The 22,443-nt window shown below is 34.8% G+C and overlaps 1 protein-coding gene across 4 annotated transcripts in view; it reads right to left on the reverse strand.

Moving 5' to 3' along the window:
- The window catches only part of WDR27 (WD repeat domain 27), a 100,813-nt gene that overhangs the window by 72,140 nt on the left and 6,230 nt on the right, over nucleotides 1-22,443 (reverse strand). For 3 of the 4 annotated variants that reach the window (XM_017817613.1, XM_017817610.1, XM_017817612.1), the window contains exons 7-20: nucleotides 22,134-22,248; nucleotides 20,196-20,328; nucleotides 17,611-17,714; nucleotides 17,110-17,177; nucleotides 16,063-16,196; nucleotides 13,455-13,531; nucleotides 11,835-11,913; nucleotides 11,239-11,310; nucleotides 9,933-10,036; nucleotides 7,138-7,227; nucleotides 2,825-2,946; nucleotides 2,109-2,242; nucleotides 794-891; nucleotides 377-498 (exon numbers count right to left, since the gene is read on the reverse strand). In XM_017817613.1, the coding sequence (XP_017673102.1) occupies nucleotides 377-498; nucleotides 794-891; nucleotides 2,109-2,242; nucleotides 2,825-2,946; nucleotides 7,138-7,227; nucleotides 9,933-10,036; nucleotides 11,239-11,310; nucleotides 11,835-11,913; nucleotides 13,455-13,531; nucleotides 16,063-16,196; nucleotides 17,110-17,177; nucleotides 17,611-17,714; nucleotides 20,196-20,328; nucleotides 22,134-22,248 (1,452 nt within the window). The remainder of the gene's footprint in view (nucleotides 1-376; nucleotides 499-793; nucleotides 892-2,108; nucleotides 2,243-2,824; nucleotides 2,947-7,137; nucleotides 7,228-9,932; nucleotides 10,037-11,238; nucleotides 11,311-11,834; nucleotides 11,914-13,454; nucleotides 13,532-16,062; nucleotides 16,197-17,109; nucleotides 17,178-17,610; nucleotides 17,715-20,195; nucleotides 20,329-22,133; nucleotides 22,249-22,443) is intronic. The other variant, XM_017817614.1, reaches the window with a different exon arrangement.

The following is a 22,443-nucleotide window of genomic DNA, read 5'->3' on the forward strand; positions in this document are numbered from 1 at the left end:
GCAGTACTGAGAATTTTTTTTTTGTTGCTGTTTCTGAAGTTTCAGAATAAATCAGACAATGTCAGATTGAACTTTAGAGGAGAACAGTTACATAAGGAAAAGTTTTTGCTGAACTACATTATTACATTCTAGCAAGAGTAAGGCAAAGGGTAATAAACACTTCTCTAATAGCAAGCTTGCTCAGTCATTCTCACTGCTCTCTCCTTTATGCTAGAGAACAAATGAAATCTGTATGCCTTTATCACACAGACTCATGTCCTTGCCCACTCTCCCCAACATATAAAAAACTATTACTATCTGTTATATTTCTACCCTCTAATTTTTTTGTTCATGGTGTTGTAGTGGTACTACAAATAAAATTCAATAAAGTATATACCTTATTTTGGTAGATCTGATGGACTGATCTAGTATGAACTTCTGGTATCACTGCTGTGCTGCAGCCTGCATTGAGGTCAAAAACTTCCAATGCTCGGTTACTGCCAGCTGTAAGTACGATATCTGTTCAGGTCTCTGTGTTAAAGTTAAACTGATCTAAAGGAACAAAAGCACATAGATAGACAAAAATAAAGATAGATATATAATATCAAAACTCTGTTTTATTTATTGACCTATGAGCAGCACCAAAAATCTTAGAGCACTAAAAATTTTTATCCAAGGAGGAAGTTCAACATCACAAAAAATTACAGCTTTTTACTGTAAATAATCAGAGTAGTAAATAATCAGATGCTACTTACTGATGTCCATGTCATTAAGTCCAAAGAACTACAAAGAAAATACAAAATACAAAGGATACAAGAGTAAAAATCATTTACTGCTGAAAGGCTGGTAATCTCCACTGTTGAAGCCATGGGGAATTTCTGTACCAGTTTGCAAACACTCTTCTGTTTGTATCTGCAAAGAATATCAAATGAATGCTAGTGTTAATGAAATAAGTTAGGATTTGTGGTCACCAGTAAACTCCCTCTGGAATCCCAAAGAAAATCAAAACGCTTTCTTTCATTATTAAAAATTAAAGCCACAGATCTTTTGACTTATTGTTGAACTCTATTAAAAAACTTGGTAACCAAAATTATTTAGATGAAAAGAAACATGATATTCATATACATACGATTGATCTTCCATCAACATGAAAGACTAAAATAATCCCGTACGTATACTGAAAATGTTGAACAGAAAAAAAATCTATGAAGTACCTATGTTCAACAAGAAGTCCACTAGCTTCAGTATAGCATTTAATGTGCTAATCATAGGGCAATCAGAAAGAAAATGAGGAGCAAACAGTGAGGAAAGAATAATTTCCACTTAGGCAGGAGCAGAACCAGGGGCTGATCACACACTACCAAAGAAATTTTGCTTCCCAAAATACACAGAACTCTTTAAGGTCATGTGGGTTATCTGCCTAGGTAGAATTTCACATAAAAAGAAAAAAGTCAACAGTAAACTGAGATTCATAATGCATTTGTTACATGTCCTATACATGTTCAATTCAAGTCAATTAAAATTAAGCCAGGCTTTGTGGACACACTGAACTAGACACTACATAAGTTCTTGTCTCTTAGAGATTAAAGTTCATATAGCAATTTACGTTACCTTTTTATTGCTTTAGTAATATCTCCATAAGCTAAGAATTAACAGGCAACACAGAAAATAGGTAATCAGGTTATGGAAGAAAGATATTACGTGTTTCTGTCTGACCATTTAACATTTCAGTGAAATTTCACCTACCAGGTTCATGCCTAAATCCAGGAAAGCACTCCTATTCAAAAACATATTTAAGCTTGTGCTCAGTATGCTTTTATGTTCAGCAACAACACTACCAAGGAAATAGGCCAGTTTTTCCCATCTAAGGATGCAACCCAATACTGTTTAATATCACGAACAGATAGGACATGCCATTCACAATATCAACTAAGACTTCAGTGCTGTAGCCCTAATTCTTTTTGTCCTTCCACTCAGAACAAAGATATTTTGCAATTAGCTTCTACAATTTGTTCAATTTTTTTTCTTCTGTAATACTTTTGCCCCCCAGTCCACATCACCACCAACAAAATCCCAGATCAAACAGTACAAGTACTTTCATTTGTCTGTTAAAGAGAAATTGTACTCACCGTTTGAGGTCATCCTTGGTTGTGTCTAGATGGAAATTTAATAGATGAAATTCAGCTCCACAACACAGTAATATAAATGTATCTAAAAAATAAAACTGCGCAAAGCGTACAGTCTTATCGAAGTTTTCTTTACCCTGAAATGAAAAGGAATTTATTAATAATGGATTCAAACACAACAAATATTTTTTGTCTGAGATTCCTGGTGTTAAGGCAAAGACTCCCTGTTATCCTGATCAAAGGCCAAGAGTTTAATGTACTGTAGTGATCCTTCCTATTTTTGACATCTATTAATCTAAAAATAGTTTTCATTCTGCATAAATTAGTTGGCAGTAAATTTAATAGAATCTGTAGTCAATTGAACCTAATAGAATCTAACTTCATACTCTAAACTTCTATTTGAATTGGGGAGTAGACTACAAAGTCAAGCAGAACTGAGCCAGTGAAAACAGAATATACAGAGCAGACAATAAAACCAAAACTTTCAGACAAGCCCACTAGTTTTCTTCTATCAAGGCTGATTTTTTTTCTTTTTGTAAATTATGAAGAGAAAAACTTAATTTAAGTTAACGGAGAACACCCAGATATTAGTTGGAGTCACCACTCAGTAGCTCTAAAAATTAGGTTGTATGTTCCTTCTATAGAGCTCTTAAAATGAAAATAGATGAAAGTCTAAAACAGTGTCCTCTGTGTCCAAACCAGTGGAAGTTTCTAATTACCATAATTAAGGCAGGTTCCTTATTGCAGACTGACCAGACCCTTAAAGTTCTGTCTTCTGACGCAGAAACTAACCACTTCCTGTTATGACTCCAGCCAACAGAGTTAACTGCACCATCATGACCTAATAAAAATAATAATGAAAATACCATAAAGCTCATTTCTTGCGTTCACACATTTGTCCAGAGTTAACTGTATTAATATAATTATGCACAATATTATAATACATTTTAAGTATAGACTTCAAATGGTCGGATTAAAACTGCAACAGTGTGAATTTTTCTTCCACCAAAAAAACACAGGAAAATGTCTTTCATTAATAATCAGACAAGGATAATTCTGACTTTAATTTCTTCAAGTCATTGGAAGAGCATTTTCAAGAAAGATCCTTGAAATTAAGTTTAAGCAAAGATACAGTATTACTCAAAAGAGAATCTGAGTATTATATTTTATAATGAAATTTTATATTAAACATGATCTGGAAATCCCTTAAGACCTTACAAATAGTTGAAATTCTTTATTTTGTTTGCTAGCCTTTTATTAGTGAGCTAGCTGTTTTTGTAAAAACATAATGAACACACCACTTCAACAGCTGCTGCAGGACTGTCTCATTAGATTAAAAAATGTAACTGCTTGTTTAAAAATTATAGTTTAAAGCATTATAATGTCCAGTCAATAGATTTTTTGTTATTAACTTTTGCATTTTTGCATTTTGCATCTACTAGAAAGAGACTTTATATTTGGCGTGACATAGTTAAAAACAAGATTGTAAACTTACAAAGAACTCAAAAGCCAGAAACATTATGTAAAAGCTAAAATGATTAATTTGATCTAAAATTATATTGATGCTGATCAAAAAGGTCAAGAAAGAACATATTTCAATCAAACTTAATAAATTTTGACCCATATTATTCTAATTTGTCAGATGAAGTTTGATGAATTTCATCTAGCCTTAAAACATTCAAAGTTCTGCTGCTGCCCCCTTGTGTACATTTTCTCCTTAATCAACTGAAGTTTTACATTAAAAAAATAGATTGCTTTAAACTGTAGGAAGGTTATTCAATTTATCTCAGCGACTGAGATCTTCCATGATCACATATGTCTATAAAAAACTTATAAATGAGATATTTTAATTCCCAGTTACCAAACACCTGTAGAATTTTCACCAGAGAACTGCATAGGTAGTGTATAAATACATATATAAGTACTATACTTGTTTTATTCACAAGACAAAGATTTATTTAGAGGCTTTGGTTTTCTAAAAACACCACCACAACAAAATATACAAAACAGGTTTCCAAAGTGGCAAGGAACATGAGAAATTTTAGGAAAATCTGAGATTTGGAAAATTGGAAGAGCCACGCAAAAAGCTTTATAATCTCTGCACTCCAGGCCCCCTGGTCCCAAAGCACAGTGGAGGAGATGCCAGCTGGCTTGCAAGAGCCCAGAAAGTTTCAAAACTGGCATTATTCAGGGTTCCCCAGTCCTGAAGCACATTGAAAACAGCAGCTGGTTTTGTAAAAAGACTTCTTCAAAAAGGCCATGCTGACTGTAACTCTTCACAGTCGGTCAACATTAACTTAACTTACGGGACACAGACACCTGAAGAGTCACCACTGAAAAGGAATGCAACACTACTTAAAACCATAATTGCGCACTTCAGGGAACAAAGTTGAATAAAATGGGCTTATAGAAAAAAATTCTGTTGTTTTACCATTCCTCTCCGGTGCTGCATTATAAAAATATGATTTTTAATATGCAGCTATATTCAGATGCTAATGCTGCCTTGAAATTGATTTTTTTTACCAGAAAAAACATAATTGCCATTTCTTGAAAAATATAGTTTTACATTACCATCAGTTGCAGCTCTTAATAAGAGTAATGCATCATGGGTTTTAATGAAAAAACATATATTATGATAGTTTTAAACCAAGGGCACCAAAAATAAACTGGTGATTTCATGATAGTGTGAACTGCACAAAAGTTGAATCTGAATTGCACTATGTATATGAAATAAGCAGGTAATTGATGGCTTGAGGTTCCTACTCCCCTACAGTACAGTATCTGGCAGTTTCATATTTATGTTGCTTTTGAAAAGAATTAGATCCACAGGTTTAAATCTTATGCTACCTAAAGAGCCTGAAGTAAAATGTGGTTTACATTGCTTTTCAGACTCTGTATCATTAAAAAAAAGACATAAGAGATTAAAGGCAACAATGAAATAAATCAGACAGTAGTGCAAAACCTAAGAAAGCTAAAGAATAAAGCCACAATCAGAAGAACAATTTAGGAATACACCAATTTTTTTTTTTTTTAAAACAAGACCAAGAACTAACTCGACATCTTAACTACTGGCACCAGAAAAATATTCTCTGTAGAAGCATGAAGTTTGATGAAGCTTATTTTACTCTTCTCATCAGAAGTTGGCCTGAATTTGCAGAGTACTGCAGTATTTTAGAGAGTTTTGAATGTCAGAAGCATCCTATAAAATCATCATATTTAATTTTATTTTATGGAAAGACAAATCCTTCTGTCAATAATGTGTCAAAACCTAACGACTGTATTCTTCATGAAAGTGAGAAACATGAACTAAGGGGTATTTTTAATGTAGAAATCTCTCAATTCTAATCTTCTTTTTCTGCTTTCAAATATGTCTACTCAGAATATTTTTTCTTATTAAAGTCTATGTTATCTGTTATTGCCAGTATTGAATTATTCCTTAGATATTATTTATTATGTAGCAAGTATATGGAGGTGTTCATGCGATGAAATCAATGAAATCAATTAAATTAGTATCTTTCCTGGATATGCAACAAAGGTAAAACTGAGCTATTACGAGTCCAAAATCAATGAAACCTGCATAAAAACAATCTCCAGTGACAAAAATATCGAGAAGAAAGAGTTTTTAATGGAACTGAAATGTCACTTTCTGCAGCACATAATCTCTATACACATTCAAGTAAAACCAGCCTTGGTAGCATTTCACATAGACAGAAGCTGGATCTGTGATGCAAAGACAAACTGCAAAGAACAGAAACAGAAGACATACTGCACAAGGAAAATTTAGAGCCCTATGGAATAATTTTGCAACTGTAGCAATACTGTATCATTATTTTTAAAGATGCATGTAACAAATAAGGGAAGGAAATACAGAATTGTGATCTGTTTGGGTTAATTGCATTTTTTAGAAATCCTGATCTGTTAAATATATTCCAGATATATGGTGGTCTCTTTGGACAAAATTACTCCTTCTGTTTTGTTGCTTTTGTTATGTAGTACTACCTACATAACAAAATTATGTCAATAAAACCTCCAAACACTACTCTTGATTGCAGATTATATAACTTGCATTACGAATTTGCTCAAATTAGAAGAAAAATTTTTTTCAAAGTTTATGAACTTGCTATTGTTGAAGAAAAAGACCTCATTACTCTGCCCATAAATCATATTATCATAAATTTCTTCACACAAGAAGGAGAATATCAGCAATATTGCCTCCTTAATGCCACAGTTTCTTTCACTAAATACAATGAATATTACTCAAAAAGAAAACTAGTTTTCAAAAATCAGTTTTCAGAGTTATTTATTAAAAATAATTTTCTAAAATAACTTAAAATAGTCTATTTTTAATACTTGTTAGGGTCTGCAAGTAAAAAACAGTCATCTTCCATTATGAAGTTTCACAGAAAACTAATTCAGCAGGACTAATTTAAAGTCATAGCATTCAATGTTATTAAAACTTTAACAGATAGTTCTTTTAGAAATTTAGAAAACATTTGGTTTTTAAGACTCGTTTAAAAATGCATGTGTTCACACATGCACACACTTCTGCAGATATGGATTTCTCCATAGGAATAGCCCCTCGTTTTTTAAATAATTGTTCTTTAGAAGGTTGGAGTTGCAAACCAAACACATCTTTTGCCAAGTCATCACAGTCAACTTTTTGGCTAATTACAATATACTACTCCAATATACACATGCATAATCATTGCAATACATCGCCTTTTTTGTTTCTATTTAATTATTGTACTATTCATACACAATGCACATTGCAAAATATATATATACATATATATATATAATGACAGATTACTACTTACCTCCCAAAAAGCTGAGAAATGGGAAAATCTGGTAGTCAGTTTAATTCTAAACAAAATTAAGCAATCAGAGAAATAATTCTAAACCTTGAATCATCAGTACTCCCTCTCCCTTGTTCTTCTCTAGGTGATGTAAGTGGAATCTTTTAGTTAATATGCCATTCTAGATCAAACTCAATCATACACTATATCTTTAATAATATAATTCATAAATTTACCTGAAAAAACATTATATGTATCGGTGAGATTGGAATTGAATATCAGTACAGTTTTGTCAGCCAGGCCACAAGCCAGCATCTCTCCATCCCCTATGAAGAAAAGTATCTAATGATTTACATTTGAAAGCAACAAGGACCTAATATGCTGTTTCTTTGATTCATAAAAACTCACATATGTCACTACAACAAAACACAAACCAGATATTCATTTCATATGTTTAACACGTATTTTGTATGAACAGCACAAATTCATGTTGGAGAATTGGTTGGAATTTGTATGCAATTGATTTCTTGTCTTGACATATTCCCTAAATGGTTTTCATCACAAGGCAGAAGTTCACTTTTCACAAAAAGTATGCTACAAAATTTAAATGCAGAAATTGTTAGCAGTCATTTAAATCTATTTTCTTAGTCTCCTTTTTTATATCTTCCTATTGAAGTTATATCACTTTTTATATATTAGAATAAAAAAAATGCAGAATAGTCATTCTGGATTACTTCTTATAGATGATGAACTTCCTCCATAAGGTAATCCTAAAAACTATCCAAGTGAAGTTAGATTGTTTATTTATATTGGTAATCAGCAGAGGCACACATTGAAAGGATAGACTCTCTAAGGTCTACATTAATGGCAGAGATTTGTGAAATTTACCTGTTCACTTAAAAGTTTTCATTGAAAAAAATTAAAGAGCAAATAAATGAACCAATTGGATAAAACAAGGGAAGGTGGAGCAAGAGAAGACAGCACAGGGAGAGATTAAGAAAACGAAGAACAGAATTCAAATTAATGTTACTAGGTTCACCATAAGCGGTGTTCTTAAGGAGGTGTCATCTGAGTGCCCCCTTCTTAAATCTCCAGAGCATCTTTACAGAGAGATGGAGTAAAAGTCATGTTTGATTTCACCAACTTTAGGCACTGCTATCCAGTGTCCAGGTACCATCCACATAGCTGGTTCCGAATACTGTATTCCACAACACATTTTTCCCCACATTATGGCAATATAAACAGATAAGAGATCCATATTTCTAATCTCTGAGAGTCACCTACTAAAAGTGAATTTTAAGTGAGAAACATGAGGCTGACATATTTGCTAAGAAGAGGCATACCAGAATCCTTTTTTCTGTTACCAGTAACTATATGCACCATTATAGTCAACTGACAAAGAATTAGTCTTCAGTAAACACCTCACAAACACATTGCTCTTCACAAACTTGAAGATATGAAGTCTCTGGAGTAAAATGCAGTGCTCTTCTGCAGATTTCTCCCACTTTTCTTAAAGTTTTGACAGTATGGATTTTCAGCATAAGGGTTGATTGATAAGTATATCAGGTATGCATATAAGGTAAGCCATAGACACACACAAAGAATTAACAACATATAAACATTCTTGTGCATAAAGAATGAGAGACAATAATTTTGCATAGAATCTTGGAGGCTTGTTTATTGGAATATCATCTCAAATCCTGAATGAAAGTTTATATTAAGAGAGCAACAAGTCTTAATTTTTAAATCTTAAGTCTTACTTAATTTTGCCATTTAATTTCCTTTCTGCTATGTTTGGAGATGCTAATAAATGTTAATTATTATGACTCGCAGTTTACAAAGACTACTTTAGGGATTGTTCCAAGGTGGAACTCAAAGTTGCAAATTTGTAGCCGAAAATATATTGTAAAACTAGGAACCATCTGGTCAATACAGACTACAACAGTAACAGAACCCCTCCTTACAAGGTTACAATAATACAATTTTTTAACCCAAAAAAAAAAAAAATCTTTACTATTTTTGCTAAACTGTGGTTGTTTAAGCCTGTGTGTGCATGCATGTCTGGGTAAGAGACAAGACACAAGGACAAAAACAGAGAAAGATGTTTCTTCCTCACAGTAACAGAAGATTTAGACTTAAAATGTACTATCAAAACTGTAGTGATTATTTTCTTTGCTAAAAATGAACTTTTCATTTTAAGTGCACAAACTTTCCTAGAAATAAGCTCTCTGCAACCAATTTCTTTCAGGAGCCTTAAATAACAACTTCTTCCCATTCTCTAAGGAGCAGAGAGATGGCTGGAGTATATTTTAGAAAAGTTACTGATTGCACCTAATTGCTTTTTTCCTTGAGGATGAAAGTTGTACTTGTCATCAAAATACTTATATAAAGATATAAATAATCCTTTTATGAAGATATATATTTTTAAATACTTTGAAACTATTGTGGCTTGCATGGTGTACACTGACATAATTATATACTTGGTAAAATGCTTCAGTGCTAATATAAGGAGTGGTTTCTGCTTAATCATATTTACATTGGAACTGACTTAACCCTATTGCAAGAGTCATTTATCCAAAGCAGTTAAGAAAAATGCCCTTCTTTGGATTACCCAGAAGAATTCCTTTTTTATATTTCAACATAGAAAAACTGAATAATATTTATATAAGAAATATGAGTATTCTGAGTCTTTTGAAACTCAACTTACAATACACCCTAATGACAATAAATGTCTCAGAAAATAAACTCTTTAGTGAAAGAACTACTCATTTTCAAGTTGTAGTGGGAAAGTCATAGAATAAATTCAAAAGGAAAAGACATAAAATCAGAAATAGAATCCTTCTGCATTCATGTTAACAGCTTGAATGGTTTTTCAAGACAAAAATTATGATCAAACAGTATGTGGTACTGCCAGAAAGTTTTCTGGGAATTTTTCTAGTGATTCCACAGTCTTTATATACTATGCCACACAAATTTTGGTTTTCTTTCTGCACACTGACAGAACGGCACATTTTACAAACCCTGTACTTACCAGAATACTGAATACAAAAAATTGGAGTTGGCTTACAAGTAACAGATATCTGTTTCTCATATTTGATTGGAGGATCCCCGTCCAATGGATATTCTTTATTTTTACTTCAAAGAAGGAAAAAAGAAAGAAAGAAGTACATTTTCATTTCAGTTATGAAATAAATGTTCTTTGGGAACTATTATAAACACCACTATATAAATATTTCCTGGAAAACTTATGTTAAATTCAAGGTAAGAGCCAAATGAATTTTAAATTGTCATACTTAAATTACCCCAATCACCGTTATGAATTCATGAGATCAAGAATTAACATAGACCTGTAAAAAAATCAAGTTTCTTAAGTTGCATAGCTATCTAACAAAAGTATTTAAAAAATGCAAACTCTACCTTCTTGTGACAAAAAGCAATATTAACTAAAAAAAAAAAAGGCAATTTAACTAAGAAAAAAACAACACACAAAAAACAACACACACACACAAAACTTACAGTACTTAGTAGGTTAACCTATCATAAAACAGTGTAAACCAAAAAAGAAATTATCTGAAGTGCTCATGTAAAAGCTTACCTATGTGTGCAAGGATTAAAACAACTTAGTCTTGAGCTATTAAGTGGTTTTTCTTAATCCTCTAACAGCTCTTTTTAAATGAGAAAAATGATGGCATTAATCATTCTTTACTTTTACGTTTGTACTACATAGACAAAAAGACTATATAATAGTAAAGAGAAAAAATGGGTGCAATATCCTCATTTAACATTCCACAAAAATTAACATGAAAGTGCCAGCTCTAAAAAAAAAATCTGTTGTTTGAGTCCACAGTGATGAAGATTCCACTTTGGAATGGTCAATTTGCACCATTATGTATATTTTGATTAAATCCATTAAATCCCTGTATTAGCTTAAGATAACATGATTTTAGGGGTGAACAAGGCACATGATCTGAAATCACTATGTCTCTCTGTGCCACATTCAGCTATTTTTCTGACTGGAACTGCAGCTTAAGAACATTCTGGGACTTCACTTCCAACCATATTTAGCATCTGTTCCTCTTTCTATCAATACAAATCTAAGAAAATAGATATGTATATTTTCTTTTATATGAAACACTCAAATTTAATTGATAGTCTGATAATCCCAATCACTTGCTGCAGTCATTTTATATCAAATTTACAAAGCCTTTTAGTTCCAGAGATACACCTAACTAAAAAATTCAAATGAAAGTAACAGAGACAAATAATATTTTCAATAGAACTCTAATTATCCTCATTTTAATTTGTTCCTCCTCTAACAGAGTTACTAGATTACTTACCATTTACAACTGGTCTTCCACTTTGATACCTCTTTTTTATTCAGGTTAGTATTAGGAGAAAACATAGTCCTTCTATGAGAAAGAAAATAGACTCTTCTAGATGAAACATTAAACATTGCATGAGAAAAACAGCTTATTTAAAACAAAAGCAATCCTACTTCCTTCTTACTATTTATGTCTACTGGTAATGTCAGTAGGTAAGAGAATGTACTCTTTGATGATAATATAGATTTCTAATGATCTAATGCCTGAGTTTGCACTTTAATTTCTGTGAGTTGTTTGTTGAATAATGCACTCCAAAGGACAAAATCCATTCAAATAAAGTTCTCAGACAATTCTTTCTGCAAGCTGAAGAAACAAGAGTAATCAGATGAAAGAGTCAGGATGCCTAATATGGATTTCAAAAGGAAGCTGAACAATAACCAGAAGCTGTGAAAATTCTGTTTTGCAATATATTTTTCAATTCTTTTGTTTGATAACATCATAACTGTTTTTCACAGGTGATTAATTTCACAGTCATAAGACTACATGGCTCTATTATGTGAAAAAATATCACACATCAATAAAACAGGCAAAATAGTAATATATCTACTCACCGTGGTGCTGCTGTATATCCTGATGATTTGATTTTATTATGGAAAACCAATGGCTTATCTTTCACTGTGCTTTTCACTCCTATAATAATTTAATTTACATTAAAATGGGGGGGTTAACATTATATTTTTACAGTTAAGGTAGATAGGCTAGCCCAGTATAAATATTGGATGTCTCCTTATGTTACAAAACACATTTCTGACCAACCACTCTAGAATAATGATTACCGAGAAAGGAAAGATATATGAACTGTTGCATTGTATAGCATCCCTTCTCCAAAAATATGAATGATTAAGAACTTCTTTAAACTTTGAAGTAGCAAGAATATTGTTCTGAATCACTTTTTTCATCATTCATTCACAAATGTGGTTTTTGGCTGCCTATTTTATGCTTAGACTTTGTATGCACTATCTATAATGTATTCACACCTTATATTTGGAATATAAAACTCATCTAAAGATCATTAACAAACTGACTGATGGGTATATGTAAGTATTTGTGCTTCTATGGGTCTTAGGTCATTGGTACTTGTCTGCATGCACACTGCCATACTAAGAAGCCTGAAGGGCAGCCTACAGTCCCAAACTGAATATGAGTATTTCATATCAGCAGAAACAAACGAAACAAATAAATGTTGTAAAGGGGAAAATCCTGTTGATATTCCCAGAGAAAAACTTCAGATGCATTGGGAGTGATCTCATGGATACATTTAGCTATGCTGAGGATGGATTCCCTTCAACTCCCACTGTCCTTTCTCTTTATGTAGCAATGAGGCAGAAAAAGGTCCTTCCTGAGAAGCTCCCAATGCCACTTGCCTGAAGAGACCAAAGGATTTCCTTACAGCATTTATCTGATCATGAGATGTCAACAAAGGTAGCACAAGTGTCAGTGCTGGGTGTCCAAAGCAGCCTGGAATTCTAGCTAAAACACTGTAGATGCATTCTCAGAATATCATAAACCACTAAAAACATAACCTTTGACATTCTAACAGGTCCAAAAATAGATTATTTCTACATGTCTACATCTACCAGCATTTTTACACCCTTCTTAAGTAAAAGCTGATGACGAAAACATTTTGTAAGCATTTTTTGGACTTTGCTTTATTGTTGCTAACTAAAGCTACCAGTGCTTCAACAGCAATTGGAAGTCAGATCTCTTTCTTTAAACAGTAGGACATTGAGACAAAAATTAACTTCCTAAACTTGCAGATATTGACAAAAGACTATCCAGGACAACAAAATTTACCAAAACAGGTAACCAAAGTTAAGAAAGAAATGACAATTATACAGAAAGATACACTGCATGATATTGAAAAAGAATGACTTATGAAAATATAAACATTCTACACTCTAACACTTAAAATACACAGCAAATTCTCAGAGAATTGCTTTTGAAAGAAGAAAAATACTTATTAACACCATTTTCAACTAGAATACATACGTAGGATATGAAATAATGTTAGCAGTATAAAATTCTTCCTACTAAAGTAAAAATATAATGTAATGTATATTTAAACCAGAAATAAATATATTGATTGTATTAGGCACAAGCCAGTTGGAAGTCAGTTACTTTTATTAAAAATATAACTTCATTAATTAATTTCAAGATTGGTTTATACTTACCAAATGTTTTACTAGAAGGTTCTTTCCTGTTTTTCTTTAAACCTTTAAGCAATGGAGAATTTGTCAATAAAGAACACCTAAGTTATAAAACCAAGAACAAAACTTGATCAATGCAATGGACAAAAGTATCAGACTAGGAAAAGCTGTCAGAACTCCCTTTTAGCTATTTTTCTGCATGTGGGCAGGTATATGTGCAACAACAGCAATGACATTTTAATAAAAACAAACAAGGCATAGTGGATTAGTTATTAGCTAAGATACCCAGCAGCATAGACAAGCCTTGGCCCTGACTGGATTCACAGATGATTGCATTTACATGTTAGATCCTATTTCATGTTGACTTGATTTTATTATAAGCACTGAAATCTGCACTTCAGTGTATATTGCAGGTTTTTTGTTGTCTTTAAGATGTCAGTATTTTCTCATAAATCATTTACAGGGACTTAAAGGACAAGAAGGTGGTAGTCAGCAGGAATTCACCAAGGGTGAACTTGATAAACTTCTATGATAAAATGAATGGCTCAGTAGATGAGGAGAGAGCAGTGGATATTGTCTACTTTGACTTCAGTAAGGCTTTTCACACTGTTCCCCATAAGATTCTCATAGAGAAGCTGATGAAGTATGGGCTGGGTGAGCCCACACTGAGGTGGACTGAAAACCAGATAACTAGCAGAGTACATCAGGGGTCAATATTGGGCCCAATTCCATTCAACATCTGAATTAATAATCTGGATGAAGGAGCAGAGTGTACCCTCACCACGTTTTCTGATGACACAAAACTGAGAGGAGTGCCTTTAAGAGCAGAAAATTGTGCTGCCATCCAGAGAGACATTTACTGTCTGGAGAAGACGGGCTGACAGCAACCTTGTGAAGTTCATCAAGGTGAAATGCAAAGAAGAAGGAACAACCAGAGAAGGAACAACCCTATGCAGCAGTATATGCTGTAAAGCAGAGTCCAGCACCCACTGACAAGACAAGAGGCAATGCACAAAAAATGAAACACAGGAGAGTCTGTCTGAACACCAGGAAATACTTTTGTACTGTGAGGATTACTGAGCACTGGCACAGGCTGCCCGGAGAGCCTATGATGCCTCCTCCCTTGGAGATATCCAAAAGTTGTTTGGAAGTTGTGGTGGTTTCACCCACCTGGCCCCACCCCCTGGGGCTGGACATGGTTAATCCCAAGTAAGTTTCTGACGTAGGACCACTGGAGAGCTGTGTTTCGCCCCTGTGAAATTAACATAGCACAACAACTGGGAAGGGAAGCTGTTGGCGTAGCTGGAAAATCGGGCAGCCATATAAGTGCCGAGGGGAGTCCCCCTCGAGTTTGGGGGAGCCCCTGGGCCCCCGCTGCCCTGGTCCAGCCAGGGCTGCGGGAGTTTTTCTCCGTTTTCCCCCCACACTGCCAGCGGGGGCGGCGGCACAGCCCCGAGCGGCCAGCCCCGGTGGCCAGGCACGGCACTGGAGTGAGAGGAACTCCCCAGGAGTTTCCCAGCCGGCCTCACCGCCTTCCCCCACCGCGGGGGGGAAGCGGTGGTGAGGAGCTGGCAGAGCCCTGCGGCAGCCACGGAGTAGCCCGGGACAGGCTGGAGCGGCAGCCGTGACGCCGGTGCGGCGGTGATGGCCCGGGGCCGTCCAACCCTGGCCCTGAGTAAGGCCTTGTGAAGAAGTGGTGACAGCAACGCACGGAATAGAGCAGAGCAGGCCTAGAATGTGGCATAGAGCCAACAGAGCAGGTTTTTCTGAGAAGAGACTCTAATGAAATTTCGGGGTATATAAAAGACTGAGCAAAACAGAGAAAAATCCTGCGACCTTGGTGGGGAGAATAGATCCAGCGTGGAGGAGTCCTTGAACCTTACCCCCCCCAGGAGGAAGCCCGCGGGATAGGAAAAAAGTCTCAGAAACTTTAATTCCTTGACTGTGGCAAAGACCTGGTGAGACTAGAGTTCCCTCGAAACCCAAGAGAAGCTGCTCGACGGAGGCCGAGCAGTTGGTGGGGGTGCAGCCCAACCCCCAAAACTCCATTTGAGAAAGAGAGACTTTAACTATCGCCCTGAAAACTTCTCCTGAACTGATGTGGGAGCGTCTAGGGGTGGTAGAAATTGTGTTAATGCTGTGTATCTATTTATTCTTTAGTTTAAGTTTCTTTAGTTATAGTTTTCATACTTAAGATTATATATATATATATATGTATTATATTTATTCTGTTAATAATTTTAATATAATTCCCTTCCCCCATGCTGAATTGTGTCTGTCTGAAAACTTCTCTACTCCCAAACAAATTGTGGGAAAGCTTGGAAATTGGATTTTTGGGGTGAAACCACCACAGATGTGGTGCTGGCCAACGGACTCCAAGTGGATCTGTTTGAACAAGGTAGTTGGACAAGGTGACCTGCAGAGGTGCCTTCCAAACTGCCTTCCAAACTGAACCATTCTGTGATTCTGTGATTTCTCACACTCTATACAACTAAAGCATGACAGGAAAAGAAGTAAAATAAAACCATATCAACAAATAGCACTGTACAATACCATGTGATGCACCTTATTTGCCAGATAAACAAATGCCCAATCCAACACAGAGAAAAAAAAACATTGAATTATTCTGTACCTGGCAATAACTGATAGACTGTTCTCATTTCCACATGGGAGAAAAACATTGTTCTGAGTTCTCACCAATGTAGCAAGGTTAACTTCCAACACAGCAATCGTATCTTCAAACATGGAGGTGATCAAGCACAAAACCTGCAGCAATTATACCATAAAATAATACTCTGTTTACAAGCTCCAACAACAAAGCATTTATAATACAAAATCACTTTCTGTCATTTATGAAAATTAGTCAAAAATATCCATGGATTGGTCCTGAAGAGCATTAAGCAGCAAAGAGTGGTTAATACTGTCCTTCAAAACTATGCTTATGTTGCTTAAGTAAGTGTCTTAACAGTCTTGCATACATAACAGAGAGAGGAATTCCAACAGCTTCTACACTGGACCTATTTCTGCAATAACAGTTGTGAGACAAGAAGTACACATGGAAGAAAGACTGGTTTCAGCAACATGAACGAAACATTCTAAGAGCTGAATTTAAAACAAAATTCTTCTCTAAAGCAAGACACTGCTTTGTTAAGTATACAGAAAGGCCTAGATTAAACTCCGTTCTGTAGGAAACCTGCAACATCAGAAATGGAGTATACAGACCAGAATGCCTTCCAGTTCCTTAAATCACTTTTAATGACTTTCCACAACTCAAATAGTTTTGACAGACTTCTTGGAAGGATTCAAAAGTAGTTCATCCTAACATTTGTTTGAGAAACAACAACAATGCTTATATCTTTCTTCCCCTAAAAGATTGCCTCTCCTTCCCCAGTGGTCATTCTTAACATTCAAGATACACACCGAACACTATAAAAATTCACCTTCTCCTTATTAATCCCTACAGACTATATACAAGCTGTGAGAGCTTTAAAACTATCCAGCTATTAAAACTAATACATCTCATACAGTAGAACCAGTCCTCTCCAAAGAAATTACTGTGTAATTCACACCAAGTAAAACAAATGCGCATATTAATCTCTAAAAAAAACATATAATTACTAGCTATTGGAAATACTGGAAGTGTAAACATTCATTAAATCAATGCTTGCTGTATACTCACCTTTCCATTAACTGTCTTCTTTGTCAGTGCACATGATCTGGCAAACCGAATGCTGAGGTCACTGTAATCTTTACCAAAGAGAACACAGAGCTATAAAATTGTATTTGCATTTCATAAGAAAAACCTAACATCCCCAAGACAGAAAAAAAAATTACTCATACTAATTTGACATGAACCTAATCCACTGTCTTCAGAATATATCCTTCTAGCCTACCCTCACATTATTAAGTAGGAGTAGAATAACATTCCTTGTATTTAACACTCATGAACTGCAAAATTGAATAAAAATTAATTGCCAGCCACTACACAAATCTAGTGCCAACATGTCTTCTGAGAAAATCAGGTCCAGGAAACCATATAAAAATTAACTGGAAGAAAGCTATTTTTAAAGAAACAGTTTTAATTGTATTCTGCTATTTCACAAACTAATTCTTGTACTATTTATGTCAGATAATAAAAGCAATCACATTATAGTGTAGTCAAATATCTCACAGAACATACCTTTGTAAGACAAAAAAGCTTCTAATTCAAAGTTTGCCAAATTAATTATTAACAAGCCAGTAGAGGTTCCTATCCAAAAATAGCTAGTATTAAGGGCAGAATACCTATTAAAAAAAGGAGAAAAATATCTCTGAGTAGCATAGAGAAGCTTTTTTTATTACCACACAACACACAGCAAATAGCGTTTTTAATACTTGTTACCCAGTCCCAGGACAACAATAATAAACCCCATTAAAATAAAGATTTTTCATTTACAGCATATTTTTTTAAATCTATAGCTCAAAGTAAAAACTTTCAAACAAAATTGGTGAAGTTTTGAAAACCAAGAACAGAACTCAACCCTTGATTTTACATAAGTGCTTATGGCAAGTCTAAAACAACAGAGGAAATACTTTTCTTCAAAAATTACTGTGGTTTGTAAGAGCTGGGAGATGTTGTAAAAGCACTGTATACACAAAGAGTAAATTCAAACAACGAGGCAAGTCCACATATAGTCTTACTTTTACCACTTCCACATGAACACTCAAAAACCAGTGAAATTCAAGGTATGTTTGTACATAATTAAAGTATAAGAGAAAAGTCAGCACAAACTAAGAGGAAAAAAAAACCCAGCCAAGCCTGGAATGTCTGTCTCAGTCTGTGCTTAGTGGCAGCAGTACTGCAGTTAGGTAATGAAATCCAGCTTTTGGAATCACCACAGAGTAAATCAACTGGTTACAATTTCAGTCAACACCCTCACAGAAGAAAAATGTTATCAAGCATAAGATGATTGTAACAAAATAACAGTTGTCATTTTCAAAGAACTAAAAATGTTTTGATGCCAGAATATATAAAAATTGACATCAATATCTTAATAAATTTTCCAGATAGGAGTGAGTAGACGTATTAGTTTTATTTGTAAAGTCAGACCACAAGAGTTAAAATAAGGGAATGAAAAAGTATAAAACTGAAACTTGGCATGAAAATACTCACCACAGTGGCTTAATACCTTTTTTAATTAAAAACAAAATAAAAGAAACAAAGAAAAAACCCCCTCCAAACACATACAGTCAAATAGTTTAAGAAGACCTGAATAGACAGTTTATAAGCAGAACAAAACCTTCAACTGTGATGTGAGAGCTAAAAGAACAAATAATTCTTAGATGTGCAATGTGAGGCAGTAACAGGTGGGTATTGGAAAGTGATGTTATTTCAATTCAGAAAATTGTTTCAAATAACCTGTTACTGTGGATTCATTTCAGGCAACCATGTTTCAAAAGGAGATTGAAAAAGAAATGTTAAAATGTTAAAAATGTTACACAAAACATGCCTTATACAATGTACAAACTATTTCATCCAGAAGTGCAGAGGTAATTTGTTCATGAGCTAGAATTTGCTGTCCAAGGAGGGAACTTGATAGTGGCGGACCCTGGACTATAAGATTAAAAAATATACTTAAAGGTAATAACGGTACACAAAAAGAGGGTAACTCAGATTAGAAATAAAATGGAATTAGTCAGTTCCTGGAACAACTTAACTAGGGACATGGTGGATTCTTTATCACCAGAAAACTAGTAATCTTTAAAGATGTGCTGTAGCTCAAATAAAACCTATGGGTTTTATGCAGACAAAATTTTGATAATTTGAGAGTGATATTATACAAGCAATAAGACTGACTGTAATAATTCATCATATGGCCTTAAAGTGTTAGCATTACATTAAAGTATGTCTGAGATGTGCATCTTAAAAATCACCACTTCCTTCCTCTCAGTGGTAGTATTTCTGAAAATGCAAGCATTATGAAAATAATTGTTAATAATTACTTAATTTGGACATAAAGACAACCAAAATTATCCAGGACTTCTGGATATTTTTCTTCTTTGTTTACCAGAAGTTGTTTATATATCTAACCAGAGTTTAATCAGTTACATCTGTAAAACCCACCATAGGGCAAAGGTCAGGACAAGAGTTTCCTAAAACATGATATGGCTGAGAAATTTATCCAAATGACAATTACAAATAACAAAAAAAACCCAAGTTGTTCTATAAGACACTTCTTGTGGCAGTGTCCTGAACAGATCCCTGGGTGCCTGATAATATGGATAAATTTCTCTTCAGGAAAGAAATGTAACATAAGAATTAATTCATGGAAGGAGTAAAAACATCATGTTCTGAAATCTCTGTCTCTAGTACAGAAGTTTGACTGGAGCAGGTTTATGTAGTTCAAAAGTTATTAAATTTGGAATGCAAACTATGCAGTGGCAGCATAAGATTTATTTCTTCAGGAAAGCAAACTCAGAATAAATTTGGTTTCTTAATTACTTTTTAATTCATCTTCCCTGATCAACTGGTATCAATAGATGTTAAAATGGATATTCCCAATGACATTTTTATAAAATTATTTTTCAGAATAACAACCAGTTTTAAGTTTGTGTATATTATCTTCCTAAGAGTAGGCCATCAAAACTTGCAGATCACTAAAAATATCGTTTTCCTACTGCATTTTCTAAAAAATATTAAGTTGCAGTAAAAACAATCCAAGAACCAATAGGAACTCCTAGGAATAAATTCAAGACAAATACTAGGTGGTATTTTAAAGGACTTACATCTTTTCTTCATTATGGAAACATACTGAAAAGTCACAATGTTCAATTAAGAGAACAGGCAATGATGTTTCCACTGATCCTTCTGGTCTCGTGTTGTCTGTTTTGCAAACCTTGGAATCATTTTGCCCTTCACCTAAGAAAGACAATCAACAATACTAGCTATCAAAAGACAATAAAATAAGGGAAACAGATAGGATTTAAGAGAGAATTGGAAGTAGTGAAGGAGCATGAACTAAGACCACACTCAAGAAACTTCTATTTCAGAAGATGGATACATCCTAGCCCTCTTGAAATTGCTTTCCTGATTCTTAATGTGCTTTCTTCAAATGTCTTATTTCAAATACCTAGAGATAAAATCCAAAGAGCCTACTTATGGACTGAAAAGGATTTTGCAGAATGTAGGTGTTTTCATCTCAAAAAAGTGACACCGAAAGCCATATATCCTTAATTATGCTGGGGATCCACTTAGCCTGAAAATTCCCTTGACACTAAAATTACAATGCAATCCAAAAACAAGGTGAAAATCCACTTCAGTTTCATCTTCCCAAGGAGTCTCCAACCCATCATGAATGTGCATTCACCACTAAGAACTACTAGCATTAAATTCAGCATTAGGCACAAATATTACATCACTGTCTTTCAAACATAACAGTGACATCCATATATTTTAAACAATAACAAGAAATGTAGCAGTCTTCCTCCTTAGGTTAGGAGCTTAGAATTATGGAAGCTGGACCACTAGGCAAGTAAGAATACAGCAGTCATTGATTCAGAAAAAGAGTAAGCAAGGGAAAGCAGATGTCCCTTTCCCTAAGAAAGCTCTGTCTTGCTTGCCTTTAGAAGGACCTCAACCCACTTCAGCAGGTGTGCAAGTAGTCTGAATGCCTGATCCTCAGGGATCCAAGGAGGATCCGAGAATCCTCAAGGGACCACATCCCTAAGAGGTGTAAAATGTTCCAACAGTTCTCTTGTTTTGCCTTGGAGTCAGGTACCACGAGAGGTAACCCTCTCCCTGGTGCGCCCAACCTCTGGGCACTCTGTGGCAGGCAGGCCGAGCAGGTGGGTGGCACACCACGATCACGCACCATTCACACGCCCACCATGCGGCAACCACACGGCAAACATGCCCATCGCAGGACAATCAGGTGCTCAGCACGCCTGTTGCTACTGCAGTTGCACTGCTCACAGTGGCCAGGGCAGGTAGCCCTAAAGGACTTCCAGAATTCTGAGGAAGAATCAGAACTGGATAAGGGAATGCAGACACAGCCACAGCAATGCTGAGGGGATGGGTGTCTGCACTGGCACTGCCCCTGGGAAGACAGTTACCTCTCCTGGTACCAATGATGTTACCTGCTCATGGTGACCTGAGGCAGAACAAGAGAACTATCAAATCAGTTTGATATCAGGGAGTCACCCTGCTGAGGCTACCAGTGCAGCCTTTAAAGACTCAGAAGTACTCTGTGTTATACCACTAGAAATACCATAGCCAGAGAAAAATGATATCATGGAGGGACTGCTATGGATAAAGAAAAAATAAATAATAAAAAAAAAAAAAATAAAAAAATAAGGAGATTCCTAGAAACTTCAAAGGTAACTGAGAAATGTTGTTCCATTTAGACAAGGGATTAATTCTGAGGCATTGGTTCTGTTCTCACTGTAGTCTTGGGTAACGAGTTCAGTAAAAAACAAATTACTTACTAGTGCACATCATGTAACATTTTATAAGCAAATGCATTGGCCAAGATTTTATTACAGACATACATGTGTAATTCTTTCCAGATAGGCCAATACCCAACTACATATCAGCTTCAGTAAGAATTCCATGCCATAGTCTGAGACTCATAATTCTATCACTTACATTAAAATCTTACGGGGTGTAAAAAGCACACACTCAGTAGCCACTAACAACTATAGAGCATTCTAGAAGCACTGTGCTACCTATTTCTTTTCCAGATTTCCACACTTTATTACAGAATTTCTCTTGCTCTTTCTTTAAGTTGATATGTGTTACACAACGATAATTATGATCACTGATTAAACTGAAGATCCAAAGCTGCAAGAAAAAGAAAAAGCAATTGCAATAACCCTTTGACACTAAATATAAAGCTTACATTAATACAAACTAAAGATCCAGTATTTAAAACTTTTGATGTAACTAATGAACTTCTTTGAACAGCACATCAAATTCCCACATGTTTATGTGTTTGAAAAAAACTCCTCATAGACTGTTTCCCACAATTAAAAATCA

The sequence above is a fragment of the Lepidothrix coronata genome, unplaced genomic scaffold (assembly GCF_001604755.1).
Source record: "Lepidothrix coronata isolate B3197 unplaced genomic scaffold, Lepidothrix_coronata-1.0 Scaffold61, whole genome shotgun sequence".
In the NCBI taxonomy this organism is placed as follows: Eukaryota; Metazoa; Chordata; class Aves; order Passeriformes; family Pipridae; genus Lepidothrix; species Lepidothrix coronata.